We start from the raw sequence: 25,153 nt of genomic DNA on the forward strand, positions 1-25,153 counted from the left end.
AGTTGTCCATTATCACTTCTGTTCTCGTCACCAAGTGAAGTGAAGCAGAGGGCGAAGGAGGGAGTGGGAGAAGTGAAAGGACGAGGAGAGAAATGACCAGAGACAGGCAAGGAGTCCTGTTAGTCAAGCGTTACAGAGATCCCATTACCTCCCAGACTCACAGCAGCATGTGATCCATAGCACATATTGATTTATTTAAAAGGTCAATCTAACCTCTTAGTAAATATTATGACTGCTGGTCATAATATTCAGAAAGGATTTAGAAGGAAGGCCAGCGTGTTACTGGTGAGACTGAAGCTAACTGTGAATCCACTCCTGATGCTGCTGCTGTTTTGTGATGTGTCTGTTTTTTGTATTTAGTCATTACTGTTACATGTAGCACGACTTTACCGAGAAACATTCCTAGTCTGTCAACCCTCATTGACAATGGCAATAAACTACTTCTGATTCTGATTCTGATTCTGACCGGAGGCTTTAGTAGTTTAGTCGAGATGAGCGAAGCGCTGCAGGAGACTTTTCATTACATCGAAACAGCAGTCTGCTAATAATTCATGCTGATGTATTCCAACACGCATGATTTATTCAATATTTTGTTCTTTTTTTTCATAAGGGCAGCGGTTAAAAGTCTGAACGTTAAATCTCGTGCATTCGTAAGCATAACCGAAAATATGGAAATATGAATCTTTGGCAGCAACATTTCCAATAATTGACAGAAAGTGGAATAAACAAGGTTTTCTACAGGCTCTCCTAGCAATGTCCTCATATATATATATTTTTATCTTAATTCAATCTTTATTCGCTTCCCACATCCACAGGAGCACAAGGAGAACAACAGTCCATAAAATAATAAGCCCATCAGCTCAACACAAATCCACTAACACATTGCAGCATTCACCTACACACACACACACACACACTAACAGGCTGCATGTCTTATATATGGTCCTCCTATTTTCCTTTGTTTGCTCTGCTTACATCTGTATATGATGCGCGGTTCACTGTGAAGGAAATCCACAGACATCCCACTCATTATTCATTTGCACTGTACCATTAGGGAAGCAAGCATGGTTCACTGAAAAAGAGTGAAACACGAACACACCTTGCTGCTCCTGCAGGTGCGCCGTACCGTATTAAAATGTGTCCCCACCATTCCATGTATCATGCTACTCGTATCTGTTGCCGGTTTATGAAATGCATGTCACAGATAATTCCACCAATTTAAATGTAATGCACAACACTTTGTGGAATGGGTCAGGGTGCATAAACACAATCTCCTGAGAGAGTTACCCCCCCCCCCCCCCCCCCCCCCAGCACAGTTAATATATTGATTTTACTGAGTTGCGCCGTGATAAAACTGTTTCATGAATTCCAATGAGACTCCTTTACCAGACCGCTGTAAAAGCAGCAAAATACAATCACCACGACGCCGAATATGTCATTGCGTTCATTGCTTGTATAATGTATTTCTTTTAGATTTATGGCTGTAAGGGTGTGAATGGTGCTGCTTTAATCTCCCCTCATTTAGAGCAATACCTCATCCACCCCTGCACATTAGGAGCCCGTGTGTACCGCACACAGGAATTAGGATTTATCTAAGCTGCACATGTGTCTGGTTGAGAACATGTTCATACTGTGACTTGCACCATGTATGCTGCAGCTCTCTGGGATCTTTTTTTTATTTTTTCCATGGGCATGTCGCGTAAGTCACCACTGCTGCTGTGGTCACATTTGCTTTTCAATTCATTCATCAAAAAGGCATTGACTTCTTAGATTTGGACAGTTATGTGTCATTTGCGACAAGCTGTTAGCCGAAATGCCTGTAGTGTGGAATGCATTAAAAAGGGCTGTGCATATTCATTATTTCTCTTGGTAATTTAAACATCAGTTCTGTTTTTGATAGTCTTTAATATTTTAAAAGCCAGTAATGTAAATTATCTAATCATTTACTTGCAGGATTTATAGAAGAGAAACTCAGTTTTTATTTTTATTTTTTTATTTCTGGTGATTTCATTTTGAGTTGTTGTTTTTTTTGTCTTTTCTTGTTTGTATGTTTTACGGTATGAATTGCAGGCAGTTTGTTTTGCAATGAACAGATTTGTTTTTCTTTTGTCATTTTTATGCACCTTTGTTTTCCTGTTTGTCTGAAAATGGATAGTTAACATAATTGCGCTCAGTCGACTACTTGTATTTCACATTGCGCACTGACTACTGGTTCTATCTGAATTCCTGTGCATGATGGACGGGTATTAATAGGCTGAATTGAATCACGGCGAGGAGGAGAGCTTCCTGGTTTATCCTCAGTAATGAGCTGTTCAAAGAAGATAAAGTAGAACTGACACATTCTGACAGTGATATAGAGTGATGGTGTCTGAGAAGGGCTCCCACTGGTTATGATGGTTTAGCACCAGAGGATTAATCCTAACATTAGCTGTGAGTTAAAAGAAGGAGAGACTGATATGTTGTGTCAGCTGATGGCTGATGGTCTTGTCACAGTGGTACAGAGAACGGGTGACGGGGCTCAGTTCAGCACCAGCCAGGCCCATCTGCTTGTCACCTGGCCTTGGAGCGCAGGAGACTGGGTAATGACAGGGAAAAAATGGCATCAGTGGGCAGAAGCTGAGAGGTAATTACTGACTGGAATCCATGCAGAAACAACACATCTGGTTTCCACGAGGATTTTGCGCTGATACTGACCTCGATGCCTGATGATCTCCCAGAGCCACAGAACCGCGTGTCAACCCGCACCCTGAACACGCTCGACTCCGTGCCAGTCTTTCTGATCTTGATGCCCTCTGCTCAGAACCACGGAGAAAACTCAATTGCAGTTGCGTTAATGGAAAGGGAGCGAAAGAGTGCAGCGCTGGTATGCCAAGACAATCTATGGGGAGGATCAGCCATGGCAGCGTCAGTGTTGAGTGACGCTATCCCGGCTCATGTGCTACTATTCTCTAGCACTAGCTCATCGGGGCTCCCACATTCTTCCTAAAACCTATTACTGTTCATCAACGCTGCCTCTTTCACAGTTTTGGAGAAATGATCGATTTGAAAGTGATATGAATACTCGTAATGAAGGTTTGCGATCTCTCACAATCAACATTTAGCCTGTTCAACGTTACTCAACATTCCATTACAGGACCATTTAGCTCTGAAGGAATAGACCAGAGAAGTTAATAAACACCTGCGTTTGGTGCATTGGCATCAAATGGCCCTCCTGCAGACTGGGGTGTGTCTGTCCACGTGCCCAAGGTAATGCAGACGTGGGACCACATTCTGACGGGGCTTCAGTCCTGCATTGACTATCGCTTTCATGAACCCCATCCAGCGGAAAGAAAGAGGCACTCACTGTGTCGAGTCTCAGCGCACGCTTCCTCTCCGTTTCACTCCCTCAAATTAAGATTTCAGTAATTAAATTGATAAAAGTCATGCATGCCCATATGCCTCATGGTTCGACCTGATTTCGTACAGCACACAGTTGTGGAGAGCTGCAGAAGTTTTTACCTTTGAAGTGGCATTTTTTATTATTGAAAATAATTGAATTCTCCCCCCCCCACCGCCCGTCCCCATCTCTCTCACACACACACACACACACACATGAATGTGCCCATGTTCACTCTGGGCATACTCCGTTAATCCATCTCTTGTGAGGCAGGGCTGGTGCCGAGTCGATGTTCCATCTGGGGGTTTCAGGGCGCCTTTCAGCAGACTGGGGCCGCCGGTGCGTCTGGCAAAAAAGAAAAGAGGCTGATTTGAGCGACCTAGAAAAGCGTGCTGAGGGACGTCACTTCAGCGTGGGTCAGGGGTCGTTCTGCATTTGGATTTGAGCCCGCCAGTGAGTGAGAGCCGTGAGACTTGTGGTAGCAGTGGCAAAACCTACTGAGGGGGGGCTCTGTGGCGCTACCTCCCTATCAGCTTGGCTGAACATAAGAAAAGAGGCTCTCTGGCCCACGGGCAGCTGGCGTCTCTCCACGCTCAGCAAATGGTTGATAAACAGCAGAAAGAGACCCCCGATGATTACGCTGTGTCTGTCTAAGATGGTTACTGCCTGCCTGACTGCTCACTCATCAGAACGTCAATTAAGTGCTCAGATTTGATGTTGCCATAGGGAAGCCGACGATGTCCATCAATCTCAGCTCTCTTTGAATCGGGAGTGTACGGGAATTTAATTACCACTGGAACAGAATGGGTGCATTCTTGATTTCCCGCTGCAGGTCATTCCTCTATCACCTGGAGGATGATGTTATGCGTTCATCGCTTCCAGGACACAAGTTGTCTGTCTGTCCTTGCTCGCCGAGCGCTGCCTCCGTCTTGCGGGCCCACGTTGCGCGGCTGGTTGACACACATCCAGAACAGCTCTATTTTAGGAGTTGCTTTGCAGCTGAAGCATAATGGACTTAAGTGGCATGTGCCTCCACCCAACAAAGGAGCCGCCAGAGTAAATAATGTGGCTGACGCTCAACGGATGAGTCACCCACGGAAACGGAGCGTCAACCAGCTTATTATGCTGACAGCGTTACTGACAGCACAAGTTCTTCACAGCAGAGGTCAGCACTGCTCTGGATGCTGCAGCAAAAGTATAAATATACTAAATATAAAGTATATATTAGTATATTAGTGAGGCAATGTAGCGTAATTACAGAAAAATCCAATTGAGTCATTTTTTTGTGAATTTCATTTCACGATGTCCTAAGCCGGTCAAGTAATGTTAAGTGTCTTTAATTAGCTGTTATCTGAAAGCAAAACGACTCCCACAGACCTCCAGCAGAGTTTACAGTCGCTTGTTACTGATACTGAGAATTTTGAGGTCATGGTCATTTAATTTCTGAATGCATGCAATCGTATTTATTGGTGCTGCGTAACAATCGTATGAACTTCTGTTTGTGGAAGTGCAGGCCGTTGTTGTGAATGATAAGTAATGATCTAATACCGAGACCATAAAGCAGCAATTACTTTGGCTTTAGCAGTAATTATTTAGAACAGGCATTATTATTCAGCAAAGAGGAGTGTCGCTGCTGAAGTTAGCCGCCAGTAGCTGTAGCCGACGCTGAAGTATATAAAACAACTTATTAACTGTTCTAAGCACATAAGCCTTTTTAGTATTCTGCGGCTCAAGTGGGCTCGGCCGCGGTCGCTCCACATTATCACAGCTCAGCTCACTGGGACTTCTTTGGTGCGATTCTCAAAGAGTATTGGGAACAAATTAAAGCCCGTTTTTTTCTCTCTTTTGTGCAGGTATATTCAAGGTGCATCGTCTCCAAAGGACATGGTCATCATTGTGGATGTGTGAGTATCTCCCTCCTTAGTTGCTCTCTCTCTCTCCAATTCCTCTCCTCTGCCTTTTTTTCCTTTATGGCTGATCTTGATGTCTCCTTCAAAAGGGCACTACTGCCACCTGTTGGTCTGAGGAAAGCCCAGCGTTAGATGGCTGCATTCGTTCTCATTTGATTTAAGCAGTTTCTAAAAGAGATAGGGTCTCGATAGGGTCTCTTAGTGGAAAGCAAAACTTTAAAAGTCAAGGATAGGCATGAGTGGGTTCAGGGGCTGACTGCTCACGCCTGACTTTCATCTCTCCTTTTCTGCAGGAGTGGAAGTGTCAGTGGGCTCACCCTGAAGCTGATGAAAACCTCGGTTGTGGAGATGCTGGACACGCTGTCGGATGACGACTACGTGAATGTAGCCAGGGTAAGCGGAATCCTGCAAGCAAGTTATCATGTAAATTGTTCCTGAAAGCAGCAGCAATGCAAATATTTGTTATGTTCATTAAGCAGGTGGTAATCAAGCAGGGAGCCGGTAAATGGCTCCGTGTGATCCCAGTGCTCCCAGTTGTTTGCTTGAATTGGGAACACGGCACCTCCCTCGTTATAGAGTATTTGCTTTTCCTGCCCCACTGGTGTCCACGTGGGATTCTACCCATCTCTGCTGATTACTAAGCTTTCCTACTAGGAATAATGTTAGGGGGGGGAAATTAATGTTATCCTGTCTCAGAGGCCAGATTTCGCACACGCAAACCCATCCATATGTTCAGTGTGGCGCCTCTGTCTGGTGACTTCCTTCTATAATCCTCCGTAATCCATCGCTCTCAGCCACTGCATACAACTACACCCTGGCTCCAAGAGCAAAGAGGAGCTAATCTGGGTGGGAACACATCTGAATTTCTTTTCTTTTCTTTTTTCTTCTGTAAAGCCAGAGCTTGCAGAAAGCATTTGTTGATTTATTTGGAAACACAAAAGATGGTCATAAAGAAAAAAATTAATTGAAAATAAAATCATCAGAAAAGGGCTGTGTCCACTTGCTTCAGGACACATCTGTGGAAGGGCAGTGCCACTCCTTCTAATGTTAATAGTGCAGCGCTTATGTCATTGGGCTTTATTTCTTATACGTCGTTAGATGTAACCCTCTAAACCTCATTTCACAGCTTTTTTTGTTTCCCATAGACTTTAAGACATGATATTAAGAATTGACAAGCAATGAATATTGGATATTTGGCTGTGAGTACTTTTGAGTATTTGATTCGCTTGTTTGACAATTTCAAAGTGACACAAGCCCAACCTATGAGAAATGTCAGCTTTCCTCGCTCAGAATGTTTTACATCAATCTGTTCTGGAAATGTCAGTAGATTTTGAAGTTGACCTTCAAAGAGACAGCATATGAATCCTACCATTGCAGACATTGTTATTAATATCATGCAATCGTACTGTAATATAGGTACAAGTCTGTACACACCCATAAGATGTACACACAAACAGACACACACACACAGATGTGTGCATTCTCACAGTTTTAGCCTATATGGTGGATGAGATGAGACACATGATAATACCTTGGCTGGGTTTCTGTTCAGCCGTCTGCACTGGCATTTCACGTGCACCTGTTCTTTGTGTGGAGAGTTGTAATTACCTGTGTTTACTGCCAGCCAGAGAGCAGCGGGGCACCTCACATCTGCACACGCACCCACGTGTGCTGTGCGCCGCTGTGAACTTCACGCACATGCGACAAGGCGCACACAAAGAAACACAGCAGCCTACATTTAATGTGTGAATTAACTCCGGCATGCTTACATAACACACTCGCGTGTCTTTGTTTTTCCTGCAGTTCAATGAGAAGGCGGATGCTGTCGTCCCATGCTTCAGGACTTTGGTCCAAGCCAATGTTCGCAACAAGAAAATCTTCAAGGAGGCCGTTATGCATATGCAAGCAAAAGGAACCACGGACTACAAGTCTGGCTTCACATTTGCCTTCGAACAGCTTCTCAATGTAAGCGCCAGCAAGCGTTTCATGAAGAGGCTGATGCAGGGGCCCAGAAAGCCTTCATGTTGGAAAAGGAGCGACTATGGAAACAGAATGCTTGGATGCATGCTGTCAGCATCACTCTCTAATCCAATGAATATAACTGAATCGGTACTGATGATGAAGCGCTAACTGAGAGTGGTCCAGGATTGTATAAGACACACTCAGAGCTCTGTGATTGTTAGAGGTAGCTCTGATAGTAGCTGCTGTTGTGATGCAGTCACTCTAATGTTAGCAGCAGCAGCAGCAGCCAGCACCGCGGTGACGTCTGTCAGCAGCAGGCGTCCACGTGCTCCAGACACAGGTGCTGCCTCAGCTCCGTATGCTGCTGTATATATTAAGAGGCTGCCACCCTAATGGGCTCTGATGGGATGATTGATGAGCGCGGCCCAGAGCAGATCAGTCACAGACACTTTATATTCCTCTGGTGGGCTTGGAGGCATGGAGCCAAGTGCCAGCTGCCCTCCTCCCCTTTCCCTTTCCAGCAGAATGAGAAATAAAAGGCCCCTTTAATCACTGTCTGTTGCAGAGTCTCACCCATGATTGGTGGCAGAAGCACAATAAAAATATGTAATTGTAGCAATATTATTTATCTTTATTAGAATCTTGTCAGATTGACATGCTGCTAGCCTGCATATTAATAGCAGCTGTCGTGCAGACAGGCGTGGAAATCGTATCAAAGCTGAATGCTAAGAACTTGTGCCTGGCTAAGAGCCTGTGGCGCTGACGAGCTCGTGAAAGTGCATCTGACACAATCAAATTTAGCACCAATGTCGCTCAATACTTCAAATTAATCGTAAAATTGCAATAATATGGGGAAGCCTTTGACTACCAACTGGGAAATTTGTAGATGAAAAATGAATGAATAATGAAAAATGAAAAAACCCAGATGGGTTATTGCAAGAAGTTTCAGGACGAAGTGATAAAAGAATAACATTTCAAAATGGATGCAAGTTGCTTCATGCGTCAGGATAAGATGAAAAAGCATTCAGCAGGGGACCGTGCATCTGGGTCTGTAAAGTGAAATGACAGGGCTCACAGCAGCTGCAGGAGATGCCCACACCTTGATCACCAGGTGAAGGCTCTAAAGGGCGCGGTTGCTGTAAGGAAAGGATCTCGAGGGTTTGTCCCGAGGTGACGTGTGTGTCAGTTATCTCAGTGTGGTGCCGAAACCTGCATTTTTTGTTTCTAATAATCAGGGGGTGGCGACTTGTTTAAAAAAGAAAACTACTTTATACATAAGCTCATGAGGAAATAAGCTCAGTAAACATTTTCAGAACGGTTTTATCGTCTTAATCGATATCTTCAAGTCTTTTTTAATACAACTTCATGTTCATTTTCTAAATTATAGTCCTGTTATAGAGTCAAATAGATGATAAAGCCCAAATACGCCTGAGGGTGTGGCTGCCTGTCATTTCACATTTTACTGGGTATCCTTGGGATCTCTTTCAAAACCCTTAGATTCAGTAGCCGGGACAATAACTTTAAATATTGTCACCTCTGGAATTAAACATCTTAAACACAATATACATACTGGTACACATAACTGACCATTAGGTACGTCGATATTTAAGATTGTATTACTTTTTATGATAAGATTCATAAATGCTTTTGTGCATGGCAACAATTAAAGCATCATCAAAAGCTAAACAGCACGGTGTCAAAAGAAGTAGTGGAGAGAAAACATAACAAAAATAATAATTACATTTAAAAACAAATGGAAAGATAAAAATGAGGAGCACAAATGAAAGTGGAAAGCACAAGTACAAAATTCAACAAAATAAAAAGGAAAGTGTCATTTTGCTTCTTGGCCATGCATTTGATTTACATTGACATTTATGTTGTATCAAAACTTGTTATTCTTCTGAGGTGAAAACTACGACGTGAACTCGTCCATGCAGATCAATAAGATAATTACCGGTACACCAACCCAATTCTTTCTTTCTTTATTTTTGCTATTGTGAAAAGTCTTAACATTCAAATGAACACTCATCGAACATGAGCGCATGATCATCTTCTCTCTATATTCTTGCGTGTTACCTAACATGTCTCCCTCTGCTTCTCCTCCGTCTCGCTGCTCTCCTCCTCCTCTCTTCGCATGCCACAGGAGAGCAGTGCCCCGAGGGCCAACTGCAACAAGATGATAATGATGTTTACGGACGGCGGGGAGGATCGAGCGCAGGAAATCTTTCAGAAGTACAACTGGCCCAACAAAACGGTGAGCGTGTCCTCACAAGGCTGTTGTCTCTTCATCTGCTTGCCCTGCCAGAGCGAGACATCCAGCACGACCAGACTCTGTCTCTGCAGCTCTCCTTCCCTCCCTGTCTCCCAGCATATTCTGCTGATGCTGTTTCGTTATTTTGTAGCCAGTTGTGTTTGGCAGGCTGTCAAACGTGCCGAGACACTCCAGTCCGTGCACATGACTTCCAGTTTCTGTCGCTTCCATTTTGGCCGTTTTGATTGTGGATTGTTCCTCTTGTCTGCTGTTTCTTCAACAGTCTCCGTCCCTCCTTGTGTCAAAGTCTCATTCTCTCTCTCTTGTGTTGTTTAGCTGCTGGCGTTAGCCCCGGCCTGCTGACCATTTAGCTACTTTAGCATCAAAGCCCATGAAATGGCAGCCAGCAGATGCTCATTTGGCATCCCTCTTCTATCACAGCCCTACCAATACTTATTCTGATATCCATTTCGGTCTGCCTCCCTCGTGATAGCTGCCGTCATGAAAGAATAATCTGCAGTTTGAAAACTCTTTCACCGCAGGCTTGTGTCGGAGACCGTTGTGTGAGTTGACACGGTGGCTAATCTAATCGCACTCGAGTGCATTTCAGTTGTCACATGACAGTAAATCCCATTTACGTGCAGGAGGAGGTTGTGCGGTGTTGTCTGTGGGAAGGGACTGCCTACAATCGGTTCTCTCTGTCCCCAGGTTCGTGTGTTCACCTTCTCTGTTGGCCAGCATAATTACGATGTCACCCCTCTGCAGTGGATAGCCTGCGCCAATAAAGGTATGTTGTTTCCATCAGTGACTACTGCATAAATGAGAACATGGATGTTAAAAGAGGACACAACAATGTAATTTTGTGTTGCATTCTAAAGCAACTACAACATCTCAGTCCATCAATCCCTATTATCTCCTCTTCCTGTCAGCCAAGATGCATCACTCTGGTGATGATGATGATGAATATATTTATTAGATAGAATGTTAGAGTACAAGTACAGTCAAACAGTCGCATGTATTACAGTACAAGTACAGTCAAACATCCTGTCTAAGAGGAGCATTTCAAAACAGCCCTTGCGGTCTTGTTTCCGTTGAAAGTCCTTCGTACATAAATCATCGACATTTAACAATACCAATAAGATAAAAATAAATTACTCCACAGATGCAAAATAATAATAAATTAAAAAGACACATATATGTACATATAATATGTACTATGTATATCTACTCTCATTGTGGCCCTGCTCATTCAACCCCACCCGTAGTCTGCATTAACCCCTGCTCTCCGTTGTTTGTGAGTGTAATGTATTACAGTGCTACTAAAGTCAACGTCAGCACAAGACAAAGTGTTGACGTTGCAGCAGAGCTGTCTTCTCATATCTTCAGTCAGTTTCACCGCTCGGTATCTCACCCCAGCAGAGCCAGCTCCGTAACACTGCCACATACCCGAACATCACCCGGGACATCCACGCATTTGACCAATCGCAGTAGCGCATGTAAAGATGCGAACTGCTGTCTCACTTGAGCTTCAGCGGCGCCATCTTAAGAAGGAAGTTAACCTCTCCATTACTCCCACAAAGTTTTTATGAATCCAAAAGAGTCAACGTATAAAGAGGTGAAGGCAGGGAAAAACGATAATAGGAGTAAATAAGATGCACAGTACTGCTTTGTGTGATAAAAACAGGCTGTTCACAGACTACAGGTAGGAATCAAATAAAGATCATGGCAGTCAAAATAGAATAAAAACAAACAAAAACTACAGAAAAATCTCACCAAAGGAAATTTGTTCTTCTCCTTAAAGAACGTGATAGGGAAACTGAGTAAATGCTTACTCATCCATGAAAGGGCATAGTTCACGTTCAGAAAATTCACGTATCTGGTTGACTCGGGCGTTCGAGCACCATGAACTTGTCAAAAGGTCGGTGATTCAATCCCACCCCCCTTCTCTCTGTGTTGAAATGTAATTTCGCAAAATGCTAAATCCCAATAGCTGCTCCACTGGTGTGCGATTAATCTGAGAAGCGTGGTGACACAAAATGATTCTGTGAATGAGTAAATGCTTGTTGCTTGTTCATTTAGACTCTGAGAGGTCAATCAGATGAAGACAGGTGCAATTTAAGTAACGTCAGTTTACTTACATGACAATGACTTCATGCAGAGAGAGTTCGAAGCACCATGATATACAGAATGAAATCTTTGAAGGAATCTGCCTTCCTGCAGCACAGAGGTATTATAATACACAATGAAAAGAGGTGGGCTGATCTCGTTTTACAGATGCTGTGTCTATCTTTCTGTCTTCACCGCACCTTGAGCTCTGCCCAACAATAGACAGATCGTTGTCACTTCTCTGGTCCACTTTCAGAAGCTCTGGTACCCGCTTGAGCTCGGTGCAAATCTAAATATCCGAGTGTGTAGAGATGTATATGAGAATAAAGTCTGCCTGCACCATGGCCGATCGCATACAGGAATGTATGAAAATAATGAGTCATCTCTGCCTCTTAACATTCTGGGGGTGTTGCCTCCATTTTGCAGCTCTTCGTGTAAACACTCATGACTTTAATAAGTTGGGGAGCGGGGTGGTTATTGACCCAGTCTCGCCTCCATTCCTAATCAGCACCAGCGCCTGATGCTCAGCATTCCCAATGAGCATTTGTTTGCCTTGTAGCGTGGAGGTCAGTGGCGACGCAGCGGCAGATGATAGCATTACGTGCAGCTAATGACATGGATGGAGATTATATTCCGATCTGTAAATGGATCCATCTTGTGACTGCTTAACTCTAGACATGTATTGTAGATGCAATGCGACATTTGTTTTAGTTTAGTTGTTGCTTCTCCTTTTTAATCTCCAGGTTACTACTTTGAGATCCCATCGATTGGAGCCATCAGAATCAACACCCAGGTGAGACAAATAAATGTAAACGTCACTGCAAGTTTATAGAGGCCCTTTACTCATTCCTGCTATAGAAATGTACTCCAAACACTTCATACCCCACTCTCTTCCTTATTCCCACAACCTCCCCACACCATGCGCCACCCAGGTGAGCGATCAGGCCACATGATAGAGTGCCAGCTGTTCCATTAACTCTGGCATATTTATATTCTGCAAACTGCTACTTCCTCTAATAGGTTTTCTAAAGCTGGGTGACTATGTTTCTCCAAATAGTCCCAGAAGACACATTATTTAATCGTATCCTTCCCTTCAGCATCTCACACACACTCGTCATGTCATCTTACTTGAATAAGATGGGAGCATTCAAGTAAAAGATCGGCCACAGATGGGAAACACATTATTTTTCATATCATCCTGAGTCATGTGACGAGTGAAGTCCTATTTAAAATAAGTTTTACCAACTCGTGGTCAGGATTTGATGCCTCCATCCTGAATTCCTTGTATGTGTGATCTCAGTGCAGCAGCAAGAACAGGCCAAGCTTTAATTAGGGTGTTTGCCTTTTGACTAAACGGATGAGATTGTGTTTATGCTACCCAAGGAGACGATAGCATTTAATCAATATGCAGAGATGCCTCCGGAGTCGATATGTCTCTGGTTCCTCTGGATCACGGATCCCCAGATGCTGGCTTTTTATGTTTCCTAGATTGTTCCAGCTATGCGGAAAATTTCCCCTGCAACCCTTGAAAAGGTCTTGCTGTCGTTGTCCTGATGGAATATCTCCCCGTGGCGCGATAAATGAGACTTTTATTGCGCTAATAATAGCATAGGTTACGCCTGTCAGCACCTCACTGTGCAGGCGACGGAAAAGCAAAGGGCCAAAAGAGTAATATTGAAATAGCTGTGTGCTTATGCAGGGCACCCTATTGTCTCTCAAGGACAGGTTCCTGGGTCCGATAGCAGCGTTCCGTTTCCCCTTTCACTGCAAAATGCATGGATATTTGTCATCTTGTGAAAGCCGCTCATATCTTTAGAATGAGCTCTAGAATGCTTTGGAACATCCACTAATCCTGTATGAATTGTTATAATATTTTATATTTTAAAATTTCAAAGCAAATATAGCATCATTCTGCTGTCCCTGGCATTTACAATAAGACACGAAAGACTCACAATAGGTCTGACCCATCCCCATCAAGCTTCATGGGTCACCCACTCAATAAGTTTACCAATCGTCATCTCCAAAATGTCGTGGATCGATAGGGTATCCGAAAACAATCTCCGCTCTTTAAAGGAGGCTCTTGAGAGCAGACAAAAACAGAGAATTTGATGTATCACTAGTAGACTTAACCCCTTACCTCCTTTCAGCACCGCTGTGGGACGTTCTCGCAGTGTTGCCGATGGCAGCAGAGCCTCTGGGAGAACGGCCTGTTTGCACATTGTGCCACTGACATCCATAATGTGTTTTTAATAGCTACTTCATAATGATGAAAAACGGCCTTGAGTGCACCAGGACTGGAGGCTTTATGGCTCGGCAGGACCGGGAAGCTGCTGCTGGTGGCCCGCTGGCTTATGCTGTGGCAGAGAGGAGGCCCGTTTTATGACAGATGGATGTCTGATTCTTCCAGCTCTCTGACTTTAACATCTGTACATGCCCAACGCTCTAAATGTCTGGGGGGGGGGTTCACATGTGTTTATTGAAAGCTGTCGTGCTAATGTGATTTTTACTGCTGCAGGAGTACCTGGATGTCCTGGGTCGTCCAATGGCGCTGGCCGGGTATAAAGCCAAGCAGGTCCAGTGGACAAACGTCTACCAGGATGCTCTGGTGAGAGATGCCGTAAAGAGGCATTTCATGTCATTAATGTCAAATTACTTTTCTGCAAACTAACGCACAAATTCTCTTTAAGAATACATAATGATCTACAGTCCATTCACGTCTCCTCAAAAATTGCTGGGTAGAATTCAGTGACATTTTCCCACATGGTTTGGTGCTATTATTTATTTCTTGGACTTCTAATGTGCTTTATCAGGGTTTGGGCCTCGTCATCACCGGGACGATGCCGGTTTTCAACCTCACTGCTGATGATTCTGTCAGCTCTCAGGTAAAAATTACACGGAGCTTTAGAAGAGCGTCCCTTTGATTGGTTCTGGTGTTTTCTCACATCAGAATCAGAATCAGAAGTAGTTTATTGCCATTGTCGATAAGGGTTCACTGACTAGGAATGTTTCTCGGTGAAGTCGTGCTACATGTAACAGTAATGACAAAATACAAAAAACATACAAGTACAGACACATCACAAAACAGCAGCAGCAGGAGTGGATACACAGATGTGTACTAGCAGCAGTAAACTAGCATAATCACGCAGTGCAAATGGAACAGTGCAAGTTGTCAGTTATGAAATGTTCAGGAGTCCAGGACGGATTTGTTAAGTGTTCATGAGTCTTACAGCCGAGGGGAAGAAGCTGTTCTTGTGGCGGGAGGTTCTGGTCCGGATGGACCGTAGCCTCCTGCCTGAGGGGAGCGGGTCAAACAGTCCGTGTCCAGGGTGGGAAGGGTCGGCTGTGATCCGACCTGCACGCCTCCGAGTCCTGGAGACATACAGGTCCTGGAGAGATGGCAGCTTCTCTTAAAGCATCTGCCTCACCTCCACATCCTCCGCTGTGACCTTAGCATACCCTGTGTAGTAATGACTTTTTATTTATCATTATCTAAGTCTCCTGAGTCGTGCAGCCCACGTTCAAACAGAGCCTGGAGCTGCAGCAGCAGGAGGGCATCGGGTTTTCTGTTGCCTTTCTGTTGCTGTTGACCATCCTTGGTTATTTTATAGCGATGTCCACGGCAACACCCCCTCCCCCTCCCCCCGCCCTCCCCGAGGTGGCACAAGGCATCGCAACCAGCTGCAGCGTCTCCTTTTATCGGAAGGGCACATCCACCTTCCAGTATCCGCGATCAGAGCGTTTACTCTGGGCTAATCACACAGAGATGAAGGAGCAAGGCTTCCTGCAAACCGACTCGATTTAAAATAGACTAACATTATAAAGTCAGGGATGGCCTGGAGATGTTCTTCGTGATCTCACAGAGCAGCTATCAGGTGTCTGTGATTCTCCGATGCTGGTCCCAGTCGCGGATAAAATACTAACCATTTCTTCGTGCCTTCTTCCTGCAGAACCAGCTCATCCTCGGAGTCATGGGCGTAGATATTGCGATTAATGAAATCAAAAAGAAGACACCGACATACAGGGTGAGCACAGTGTCCTCCGTGCGTTACGCTCATGCCATTTTCATATTGATGACTATTGATTTGCATGTTCATTGTTCTGAACAGCTCGGCGCTAACGGCTACACGTTTGCCATTGACCCAAACGGCTACGTGTTGCTGCATCCCAACCTGCGGCCCAAAGTAGGTCCAACCCCCCTGATTATGATGAGTGTACACACTTCTGATTCAAAAGCTAAATGAGTGCATTGTTCCGTTGCTGCTGAGTGATATTAGCTCGTCCTCTTACTTCAGATCATTAACTTCCAAGAGCCTGTCACTCTGGACTTCCTGGATGCAGAATTGGAAGACAGTAACAAGGAGGAGGTGAAAGCAAACCCCCTCTGCAGCCTTATTATCGTTATTCTCAACTTGTGTATTTAGTCTGTAATCATTGCGTCACTTTCTAATGTGCTTCTCTCTTCAGATCCGTCGACAGATGATCGATGGCAAATCGGGGCAAAGAAAAATCAAGACGCTCATTAAGTCAGTCGATGAGGCAAGTCATCAAAATACGAGACGCACTCAGGAGCCAGAGTAACACAAACATTAATGCTGGTGTAATGATTTTTTTATTTCTGAGTGCTGATGATGTGTCTTTGTCGAAAAAAGAGGTACATCGACGAGGCCATGCGGACGTACACGTGGACGCCGGTGGAGGGAACGGACTATAGGTAGGTTTGAAATGAGACAGGCATCACGTGACCTCAGAGGAAAGCTTGCACAACGTGAACCCGTGAGTGAAGTCCAAGCCTTGATACCTTTGATTACTGATCAACCAACCTGCTGCGATCACAGTTTCAGGACGGGCTTAATTTGTTTATTTGACTTGTAAATTACATTATTAAATATTCCATCGAAGCATTTCAATGATTTTTTTTTTCTCTCTCAAAATTGTCAGCGCAAATTAAGTGGATTTTACTTCAATGATTTTTTATTCATCTCAAAGCATTGTTCAACATTTGAGGTTGCGTCAGAATGACATTTCCTTCAGGCAACACTTTGCAAATGACAGTTTATGATATTCAGCAGTATTTTATTACATCTGCTGGCAGCGTTCCTTGTCCTGGCTGACTCCCTGTGAAGCATTCTCTGTACAATTCTATTAATGTTCAACTCAAAGGGGAATTCCAGTGTATCTAACAGGATGCTGCTTTGGCTTGTCACAGTCAAAATGAGCTCTACCCGGACATCCAGAGCTCTATTCTCTCAAGCATCCTCTATTTAGTAATTAGGGCAGCACACGAGACTTTGTTTGGATGTTTCTTTAAGCATGACTTTGCTTATACAATATTATAGACAGTTGGCTGCAGCCGTGACTCATTCTGAACAGAATGATTTTCCATCTGGTCCGATTAATCCTCTCACTGAGTTACATTTTAGCTTAGTGAGGCACCCCACCACCCCCTTAATCTATGGCTATGGTAGAAAAATCAATGTTTAGTATCATAAACCATATGTGGATCAAGCTACAATTGATGAATGATTGCATATTACAAAGCAGTATTTCTATGTTAATGTTAGCTATAACTTATCTCACCAACTTTTATGCAGGAGTACATTCCCTCTGTGTGGAGAATGAATGTGGAAATAATTAGTTATTCCTCTTTGAAACTACCACGCTGTGTAGTTTTCTTGGTGTTCATTTTTCCCCCTCCTCTCAAATTGAATGCAAAGTGAATTTTACAGCTTGCGCACCGTTTGCATCGTGTCAATCTGAGGCGTTTTACTGGTTTCTTATGTGACTGCGCAACTTGGAAAAAATGGATGCACATCATATGTGAATGCAGTTTAGAAATGTTGAGGCTTTGGAATATTTTGAAACTTCCTGTTGTTTAAGTATCTAAAAAAATCAAATCAGAAGAAGTAGTAATAACGCCACTTGATGCAACCTTTATAACTGGCTGTGTCTGGCTGCACCGCTGTCTGTTGGATTTCCTCGTGTATGTTTTGAGTTTCTGACTGTCTCCATGTGCCGTCGCCTCAGTCTAGGGTTGGTACTGCCCACATACAGTGAGAACCACATCAAGGCCAACCTGAGTGATCAGATACTTCAGGTGCAGTGTAAGTACCCAGGGATACCCAGCATCCTTTGCGCACTCTCTCTTCCCTCTCTCTCTCTCTCTCTCTCTCTTTCTCTCTCCCAAATTTGACCTTATACTCTTACTTGGTCAACTGTCCCGGGTCTTCAGCGTCATCATGGGGTGCGTCCAGGTGTGGAGTCACCTGCCCTGTGCCAAAATGCCCCGCCTTCTCCCCGTTCTTTACACCCAAGCCCCCCCCCTCTGCTGCCCCCCGTCCCTTCCTGTCTCCATGCTGTGCTGTACAATGGTGATGTTTTTTCTTCACACCGGCTGAAGAAAAAAATAACTGAACTGACAGAAAGGTGAAAGCTGTGGTTTGACCGTGTTATTCAGGTGAAAATAATGGTGGCCTTTGTGCTATTATTTTTTATTTTTTTTGCCAAATGCTCTCGCCTCTTCTCCACCAAGAAATGATTCTGAAGCATTCAAAGTGTTTGATGTTCTGGAAAACTGTGAAAACATGCATGCTTTTCACTCTTCTGATACGTTTTATGCTTTTGAGAATGTTCTTTTTGTAATGTGTGTTCTTTATTTTTATTTTTATTTTTATGTTGGATTGTGTGATACATTCCTCAGCTTTGGAATCATTCAGTATAAAAACTCCCACACGGCCCGGGATGAGGGTTTGACAAATGTGGGAGTTTGGGTTTATGTGGGTCTTGAAGGACACACTTGTTGTCTCTCTCATTCTTTCTTTATCCAGACAATGTTACTCCCCTCTTTTACTGTTTCATTTTTTTTTTTTTTACTTGGCCTTGGTTATCACTCACAGTTAATGTTTTTGTCTTTATTGTTTTTCTTTCCTGGATTTCCCCGGGTGTTTTGATTCCGTTGGTTTTTCCGTTACCATGTTTGCTCTTGCAAATAAGATATTTGCTCTTCATTTCTTTTTCTCTCGTCTCGTTTGACTGGAATTTCTTTTATTTTCTTTTAAGAAAACAATATTTTTATTCAAACAGTAATTGAATAAAATATTGTCTGTGACCCCCCCTTCCCACCCAATCCCCTGTTTCTTTTCTTGCTCTCTCCTTCTCTGATGGATCCACAAAGGGCCAAACTCCAAGGGCAAGTATACTCTATTGGTCCACGTTCCCTATACTTCCTACTCCTTACCGCTGCCTCCGACCCACACCTCTCGTCCTGAACCTCTTCCTGCTGACCCCCCCCTCCTACCCTCACCTGTCCCAGCCTGCTTGCCTCTGTCTCAGCCCGTCTTGCCTTCAGGACTCCCTCCACTTTCCTTATTTTTTTTCTTCTTCTTCCTCCTCTACCTCTTTTTAATCCCTTTTTCTCCCCTTCACACTCTTGCTGCAGCTCAGATCCCACATATCTCACAACGACTCCTCTGGTCCACCTCCTCAATCTCTTCCCCACGTACCTGTTGCTCCAGATGTAAAACAAACAAACACAAACAAACAGAAACAAACTAAAATTACCTACTATGTAGAAAGGTTCGACACAGATTTTCATGTTCTCTGTTAAAAGTTGTTTTTTTGTCCCTCCTCCTGATTCTTTATCTTCTGTGGATGGCTCCAAATGGGTTGTGTCTACCTCTTCTCTATCTATCTATCTATCTATCTATCTATCTATCTATCTATCCTCTGTCTGTCTGTCTGCCTTTTTCTTACAGTGTCATTAGTAAAGAAATGTCTTAACTCATTCTCATAGTAGGCGTCCAGATAGTGATATATGTTCGATGTAGTCATGTAAAGTAAGGTTTTTCCTCAATGCTCTGGCGACGTGTCCGAGGCGTACCCCGCCTCTCGCCCATAGAAACCTGGGCTAGGCTCCAGCAACTCCCATGGCCCGCAAGGTGGAAGAGCGGAAGACAATGGGTGGATAATTTAAGTTTCATTTTATTTAAAAGACTCTTTCCTATTTTTGAAATAGCTAAATAAAGTTAAAACATATTAAGCTCCACTTAAATTTAAAGTTGTTTTCTGTACTTAGAATGTTAAACCCACAAACAATCAGTTTATAGTCCGTGGCTATAATGATATATAAGCGCATACTGCTATTTATTAATAGTAAATAGATCTGTGGTGGTCTTATTTTAATGTAATTGTGCCTCTGTATGCTGAATGCATTTAAGGGTGTTAGCTGCCATATTATCTTGCCTGTAGCCGGCGCCGTTGCAGCTTCGGTGCTGAACTGTCTCCTGCCCGCCCAGGTCGTCCATGCTGTCAGGTTTCAGGGTGCCACTTGGCGCTGTGCCTGACTCCTGTGTCGTCCCTCTGTACTCTCTGTCTCCATCAGCTTGTCTCCCTCCCTCCTCACCCCACAGACAGACAGGGGCATGGCTCATCCCTTCCTCAGTAACTCGGACCCCGGATGTGCACGGCATTGTGGGCGGAAAACTACCTGGGCACTCTATTTTACCTGTAAAGTGAAACGTTTCATTCAGCTCTGCTTGTGCACAGGTCAGGGTTAATGACCATGGCAGACTCGGGCTTTAATGATGGCTGCGTCTGTGTTCCGTTTAGTCTGTGATGGATGAAATGAAGTTGCCCTTTGACATGCCCTTCACAATGCAATGCATTTCCATGCATTATGTGTCTCTCTGAGCCCACCCACTGCCAGTCTGAGGGGTGACAACTTCCATCAGGACCCTCACCCACCTCCCTCTGCAGTAGTTGGCCATGTTGATGCCTGCCTGAACTGAACGCACTCACCGTGTCTCATCTGTCTGGGAACTTGCTTCTTGGCACAGCTTGTCTTGCAAGCCAGTTCTCAGACATCCAAAATGTGTTAGAGGAAACCCCCAAAGAATCTGGAAATTGTTGTCAAAGTGATGAACAAAAACGATCGGAAGGATCAGGTGTGAGTGCTTGTGAAACAAAACAGACGTCCATTGAGAGTCCGGTTGTGTTTTAGGCACCATATTGGCTAACGTGTTCTCATGATACCTCAGTGTTGCTATGGTAAACTCCCTCCTGCGTCCCCACGCCTCTGAAGAACAGCTGCCGTTTGCCCACACCTTCCCACTGCTCCGCCCACTGCTCTTCCAGGATAATCTTCCCCTTTCTGTTGCAGATTTTGAATCACTGCTGCCAAACAGCTTTGAGTCTGAAGGACATGTATTCATTGCTCCCAGGTAGCCCTATGTGTGAATGCTCGCTGCCATGTATGACCATCAGTGATTGGTCCTTTGTCTTTGTGATCTTGATTTAGCTCTGTGCCAAGTCACCGTGTGTGTGTGTGTGTGTGTGTCTGTCTGTATATATACATTGTGACTTGACACAGTCTGTGTGTATATATTTATATACACAAACTCATTGCTTTTCCTTTGTATTCCTCATTAGTTCCCCTTAAAATAAAGCATTAAAGTCCCATCAAACAATATTTGCATGCTGTTGCGTGTTTCATTAATTTAGGGTTCGTCAGTCTGCTACAGTAATTTAATTTATCATAAGATTAAATGAAAAATAAATGAATAAAACGTTCAATACTAAATGTGGAAATAGAAAGGACACTAGATAGGCGCTCGGGCCTAATGAGTGTATTCCTCTTTGCCTGTGCTGTTTTGTCATCATTGCTTCATCTGCAGCCTGAATTGTGAACCACATGAGTGAAATCATTCTTTCACTGTGATACCTCTTGTTTGAGTGATAGTCACCTTAGCGGGTTGATTAAGAGGTGCATGTTGCACACGATGGCATCAGTTGACACATTTTCATGCACGATGTGTGGCTGCCCACAGAGGATGAATAAATCTGACAGTAAATGCTGTAAGAACGCGTTTCTATTCATGTTTCTCCAATGAATTTAGTGTTTCTGACATGTTCCGTCTGCTCCTCAGAGAGTACTGCAATGATCTCGAACTGTCCAGCAACAACACTGAGTTCCTACTCAACTTCATTGCGCTCATGGAGAAGGTGACACCGGACTCCAAACAATGTGAGTTTCTTTTGTTAGACAGTCAGTTTAAGCTAAGATAAACTTTAATTGTGACGCGTTACATTTCATGGATGGAGATTGCAAGTTCAGTGTTAAGAACAACCCTCAAGGTGACAGGCAATAAGTGTCTGTTAGCTGACGACAAAGTCTATAAAGCGAGAAAAATAAAATCCTACACACAGGATCCAAGAATCCAAAGTACGGTAGTCTAAGCCAGAAAAAGAAACACAAATAACACTGGAGAAACAGGGACGCTGACGATCCACAATAGTGAACAGTAGCGTTCACACAAACCAAATACACTTGGGAGACATTTGGAAACAGGAAACAATAGGACAATCACATAGAGGGAAACCTGAAGAGAACAGATAAAGAACAAAGAACGTTAAGCAGTCAGGAGTGCAAACGGAACTCCAAAGAGGGGCAGAAGGAGTAGCAGGTGAAAACATAAATAACTTTCAAAATAAAATAGGATATAAACAAACAAAAAAAGTCTACAAAACCAACATGTTTGGATAGAACCGTTCACATATTTAAACTGTGTATTTAATGACTCTTAATCTGTATAGTCTCATCTGCCTGGTAGCAGGGCCTTGTCTCTACCCCCTCTCCAATCTCAGCCCCTTGGGGCGGCTGGGGCTCAGTTGGTAGAGTGGGTTGTCCAGTGATCAGTAAATCAGTGGTTGAAATCCCAGCTCCCGCTGCCCGCATGTCAAAGTGTCCTTGGGCAAGACACTGAACCCCAAATTGCTCCCAGTGGGTCTGGCAGCACCTTGCATGGCAGCAGTCGCCCACTGGAGTGTGAATGGGTGAATGTGAGGCCTCATGTAAAGCGCTTTGAGCACCGGAAAGGTGGAAAAAGTGGTCTGTATAAGTGCAGTCCATTTACGCACTGCAATCCATGCCTAGAACATTTTATGTTGGGGGGAGGTCTGTCATTATTTTTCATGTTATTGGTAAAATGTATTCTGTTAATCCTGTCCAGGTGACAATCTGCTCCTTCATAACTTGATTCTGGATACTGGAATCATCAGGCAGCTTGTTGACAAAGTGTGGAAGAACAAAGACCTGAACACGTGAGTGAGGTTAACCAGAGCCGAGGGAACGCCGTCATTTCATGCCATTCTGAATCAGATTTAGATTTTTTCTCTCTCTCCTTTCTCCATTCTGACATTTAGCTACGGCTTTCTGGCTGTGTTCGCTGCAACAGATGGAGGCATAACAAGAGTCTTTCCCAACAAGTGAGTGCTCGCCGCGGCTGGTTTGTAATATTGGTTCTCGATGAGAAGGCTTGTACACCCAGGATTTACTGCCGTGATGTTTGTGCACTCACATCTTAGGGCTTCAGAAACCTGGGAAGAAGACCCAGAGCCTTTTAATGCCAGCTATTACCGCCGCAGTCTTGACAACAAGGGCTACATCTTCCGAGCTCCGTATCGAACAGGTGACTCATGCTCATGGTCTTGGGTTGTGTATTCCATTCTGAGTCCTGTGATGTGTCGTGACTCTTTGTTTCTAACACTAATCCTGACTTGTTTCTTTGTTTGTTTCCGCCTTTAAGCCAGGGACGAGCTGCTGAACCCGGAGAACGATACCATAGGGGTCCTGGTCAGCACGGCTGTGGAGATCACCGTGGGAGGAAAGACCATCAAGCCTGCCGGTGGGCGCATCACAGCTCAATATAATAATGTTTCAGCGCAAAGTGCAGAAAATTAACACGTCTGTCTATCTGGTTTCCTTTGATTGACTGCTATTGTTCTGCTCTGCGTCTCAGTGGTTGGAGTGAAACTTGACCTTGAAGCCTGGACAGATAAGTTTAAGATTCTTGCCAGCAACCACACAGACAACCGACAATCCTCAAATACGGTAACAAACATTATATAACAGGCATTATATAGTATATTTACAAACTTGCCTCTTTAGTCGAGCATGTTCTATTTCTCTCTCTCTCGCTGACAGTGTGGTCCAAATAGGGGTTGTGAGATGGACTGCGAAGCCAACAGCGATGTAAGAATAATTTTTTCCCCAACGTGCTTTCTATAAATCAGCTCAGTCTGCTTCCTCATAGTTCTGTGCCTTTTATTTCTCTGTTTGCAGGATCTCCTGTGTTATTTAATAGACGACGGTGGATTCTTAATCATGTCCAATCAGAAGGAGGACTGGAACAAGGTGAACTTAGATTCACTACATTTTCACGGCGTCATTTCACTCTAATCTGCGCCGTCGGCTTTACGGGAGTTCCTCACCTCCCACAGGTGGGAATGTTTTTCCACGACGTCGATCCCGACTTGATGCACGCCCTCTATAACAACTCCTTCTACAACCGCAAGCAGTCGTTTGACTACCAGTCTGTGTGTGAACGGGTGCCCAACAGTGAAGCTGGAGCTGCACCCAGAGGAGTGTTTGTCGTAAGGATATCAGCTTCTCGACACTGGAAAGACGAACCTGCATTACAACAATACACTTGTTCTGCTGTAATCATGGAATGTAGTAGATGATAAGATGCTCATATTGATTTTTTCTTTTTTTTTTTCTTCATCTGCAGCCCACAATTGCTGATTTTGTAAATGTGGCTTGGTGGACATCAGCAGCTGCATGGTGAGAGTCTCAGTGGAAGCAACATACTGCGCCCTAAAAGACTGAATATATTATATTCAGTTCCATAATCGCCTCAAAATTCCGTATTCTGAATTATTACTTTGCCTCACCTAATTCTCACTTCCTGCCTCCACAGGTCTTTGTTCCAACAGTTTATATATGGACTGGCCTTTCACAATTCTTTCATCACAGGTAGATGCAAACAAAATACAGTCAATGCTATCCTGATGTTGTTCATGTGTTATTGTTCACAATACAAATGTTTGGGAAATACTCTCATTAGCGATCGATGATAAAGTCCATATTATTCTCATGTCTGTTAAATACGGTATGCAGCATTGAATGGTGACGGCGTAGTGAGCACCACAATTCTGTCTACACACACTAACGGCTGCAATTAGGTTTGATATCACAAGTCACAATAAATGTACCCAGACATAAAAAGTAAAAAGTTCAGAGGTGTAATCGCAGCAGCAGCACGAGCAGGTCGAAACAGATGAGTTGTTCAAGATCGGAAAACGTTAACTGTGACCGTGAACTGATTTTGAGGGGCGGTTTTGAGAGAGAGAGAGATCTGAGCTTTTATTTCGCCATACGTCTCAGTAGTTCAACTTTTAGAGTCAGATCATCTAAATCCGTTGAACTAAAGGCTTGTTCTTGTTTCTTTTTGCTCCCCCGGTGATGTTGCAGATGACGTGACTGCAGAAGGATTTGACTCCAAAGAGCGGAGTTGCGTAATGATCCAGACCCAGTATTACTTGAGTAATCTCAGCAGTTCCTACAACATACTGCAAGACTGTGGCAACTGTTCCAGGTCTGTGCTCAAAACGCACACAAGTTAACACACACCCATTCTCAGCACAAAGATTGTGGTGTGTCAGAGGCAGGGGTAACAAGACATCCATCTTTCTGTCGGAGCTTTGAATGAAACG

The 25,153-nt window shown here is 43.9% G+C and overlaps 1 protein-coding gene across 1 annotated transcript in view; it reads left to right on the forward strand.

Annotated features, from left to right (window-relative positions):
- The window catches only part of cacna2d2a (calcium channel, voltage-dependent, alpha 2/delta subunit 2a), a 58,795-nt gene that overhangs the window by 32,655 nt on the left and 987 nt on the right, over positions 1–25,153 (forward strand). The window contains exons 7-34 of the mRNA XM_068742069.1: positions 5,230–5,280; positions 5,580–5,679; positions 7,090–7,251; positions 9,392–9,502; positions 10,208–10,286; positions 12,349–12,398; positions 14,121–14,210; positions 14,416–14,487; positions 15,553–15,627; positions 15,712–15,786; positions 15,898–15,969; positions 16,070–16,141; positions 16,255–16,316; positions 17,630–17,706; positions 18,777–18,791; positions 20,760–20,820; positions 21,526–21,623; positions 22,609–22,699; positions 22,802–22,864; positions 22,964–23,067; positions 23,185–23,283; positions 23,398–23,489; positions 23,583–23,630; positions 23,721–23,792; positions 23,879–24,031; positions 24,169–24,221; positions 24,358–24,413; positions 24,912–25,035. Of these exons, the coding sequence (XP_068598170.1) occupies positions 5,230–5,280; positions 5,580–5,679; positions 7,090–7,251; positions 9,392–9,502; positions 10,208–10,286; positions 12,349–12,398; positions 14,121–14,210; positions 14,416–14,487; positions 15,553–15,627; positions 15,712–15,786; positions 15,898–15,969; positions 16,070–16,141; positions 16,255–16,316; positions 17,630–17,706; positions 18,777–18,791; positions 20,760–20,820; positions 21,526–21,623; positions 22,609–22,699; positions 22,802–22,864; positions 22,964–23,067; positions 23,185–23,283; positions 23,398–23,489; positions 23,583–23,630; positions 23,721–23,792; positions 23,879–24,031; positions 24,169–24,221; positions 24,358–24,413; positions 24,912–25,035 (2,277 nt within the window). The remainder of the gene's footprint in view (positions 1–5,229; positions 5,281–5,579; positions 5,680–7,089; positions 7,252–9,391; positions 9,503–10,207; positions 10,287–12,348; positions 12,399–14,120; positions 14,211–14,415; positions 14,488–15,552; positions 15,628–15,711; positions 15,787–15,897; positions 15,970–16,069; positions 16,142–16,254; positions 16,317–17,629; positions 17,707–18,776; positions 18,792–20,759; positions 20,821–21,525; positions 21,624–22,608; positions 22,700–22,801; positions 22,865–22,963; positions 23,068–23,184; positions 23,284–23,397; positions 23,490–23,582; positions 23,631–23,720; positions 23,793–23,878; positions 24,032–24,168; positions 24,222–24,357; positions 24,414–24,911; positions 25,036–25,153) is intronic.

Source organism: Brachionichthys hirsutus, chromosome 8 (genome assembly GCF_040956055.1).
Source record: "Brachionichthys hirsutus isolate HB-005 chromosome 8, CSIRO-AGI_Bhir_v1, whole genome shotgun sequence".
Lineage (NCBI taxonomy): Eukaryota > Metazoa > Chordata > Actinopteri > Lophiiformes > Brachionichthyidae > Brachionichthys > Brachionichthys hirsutus.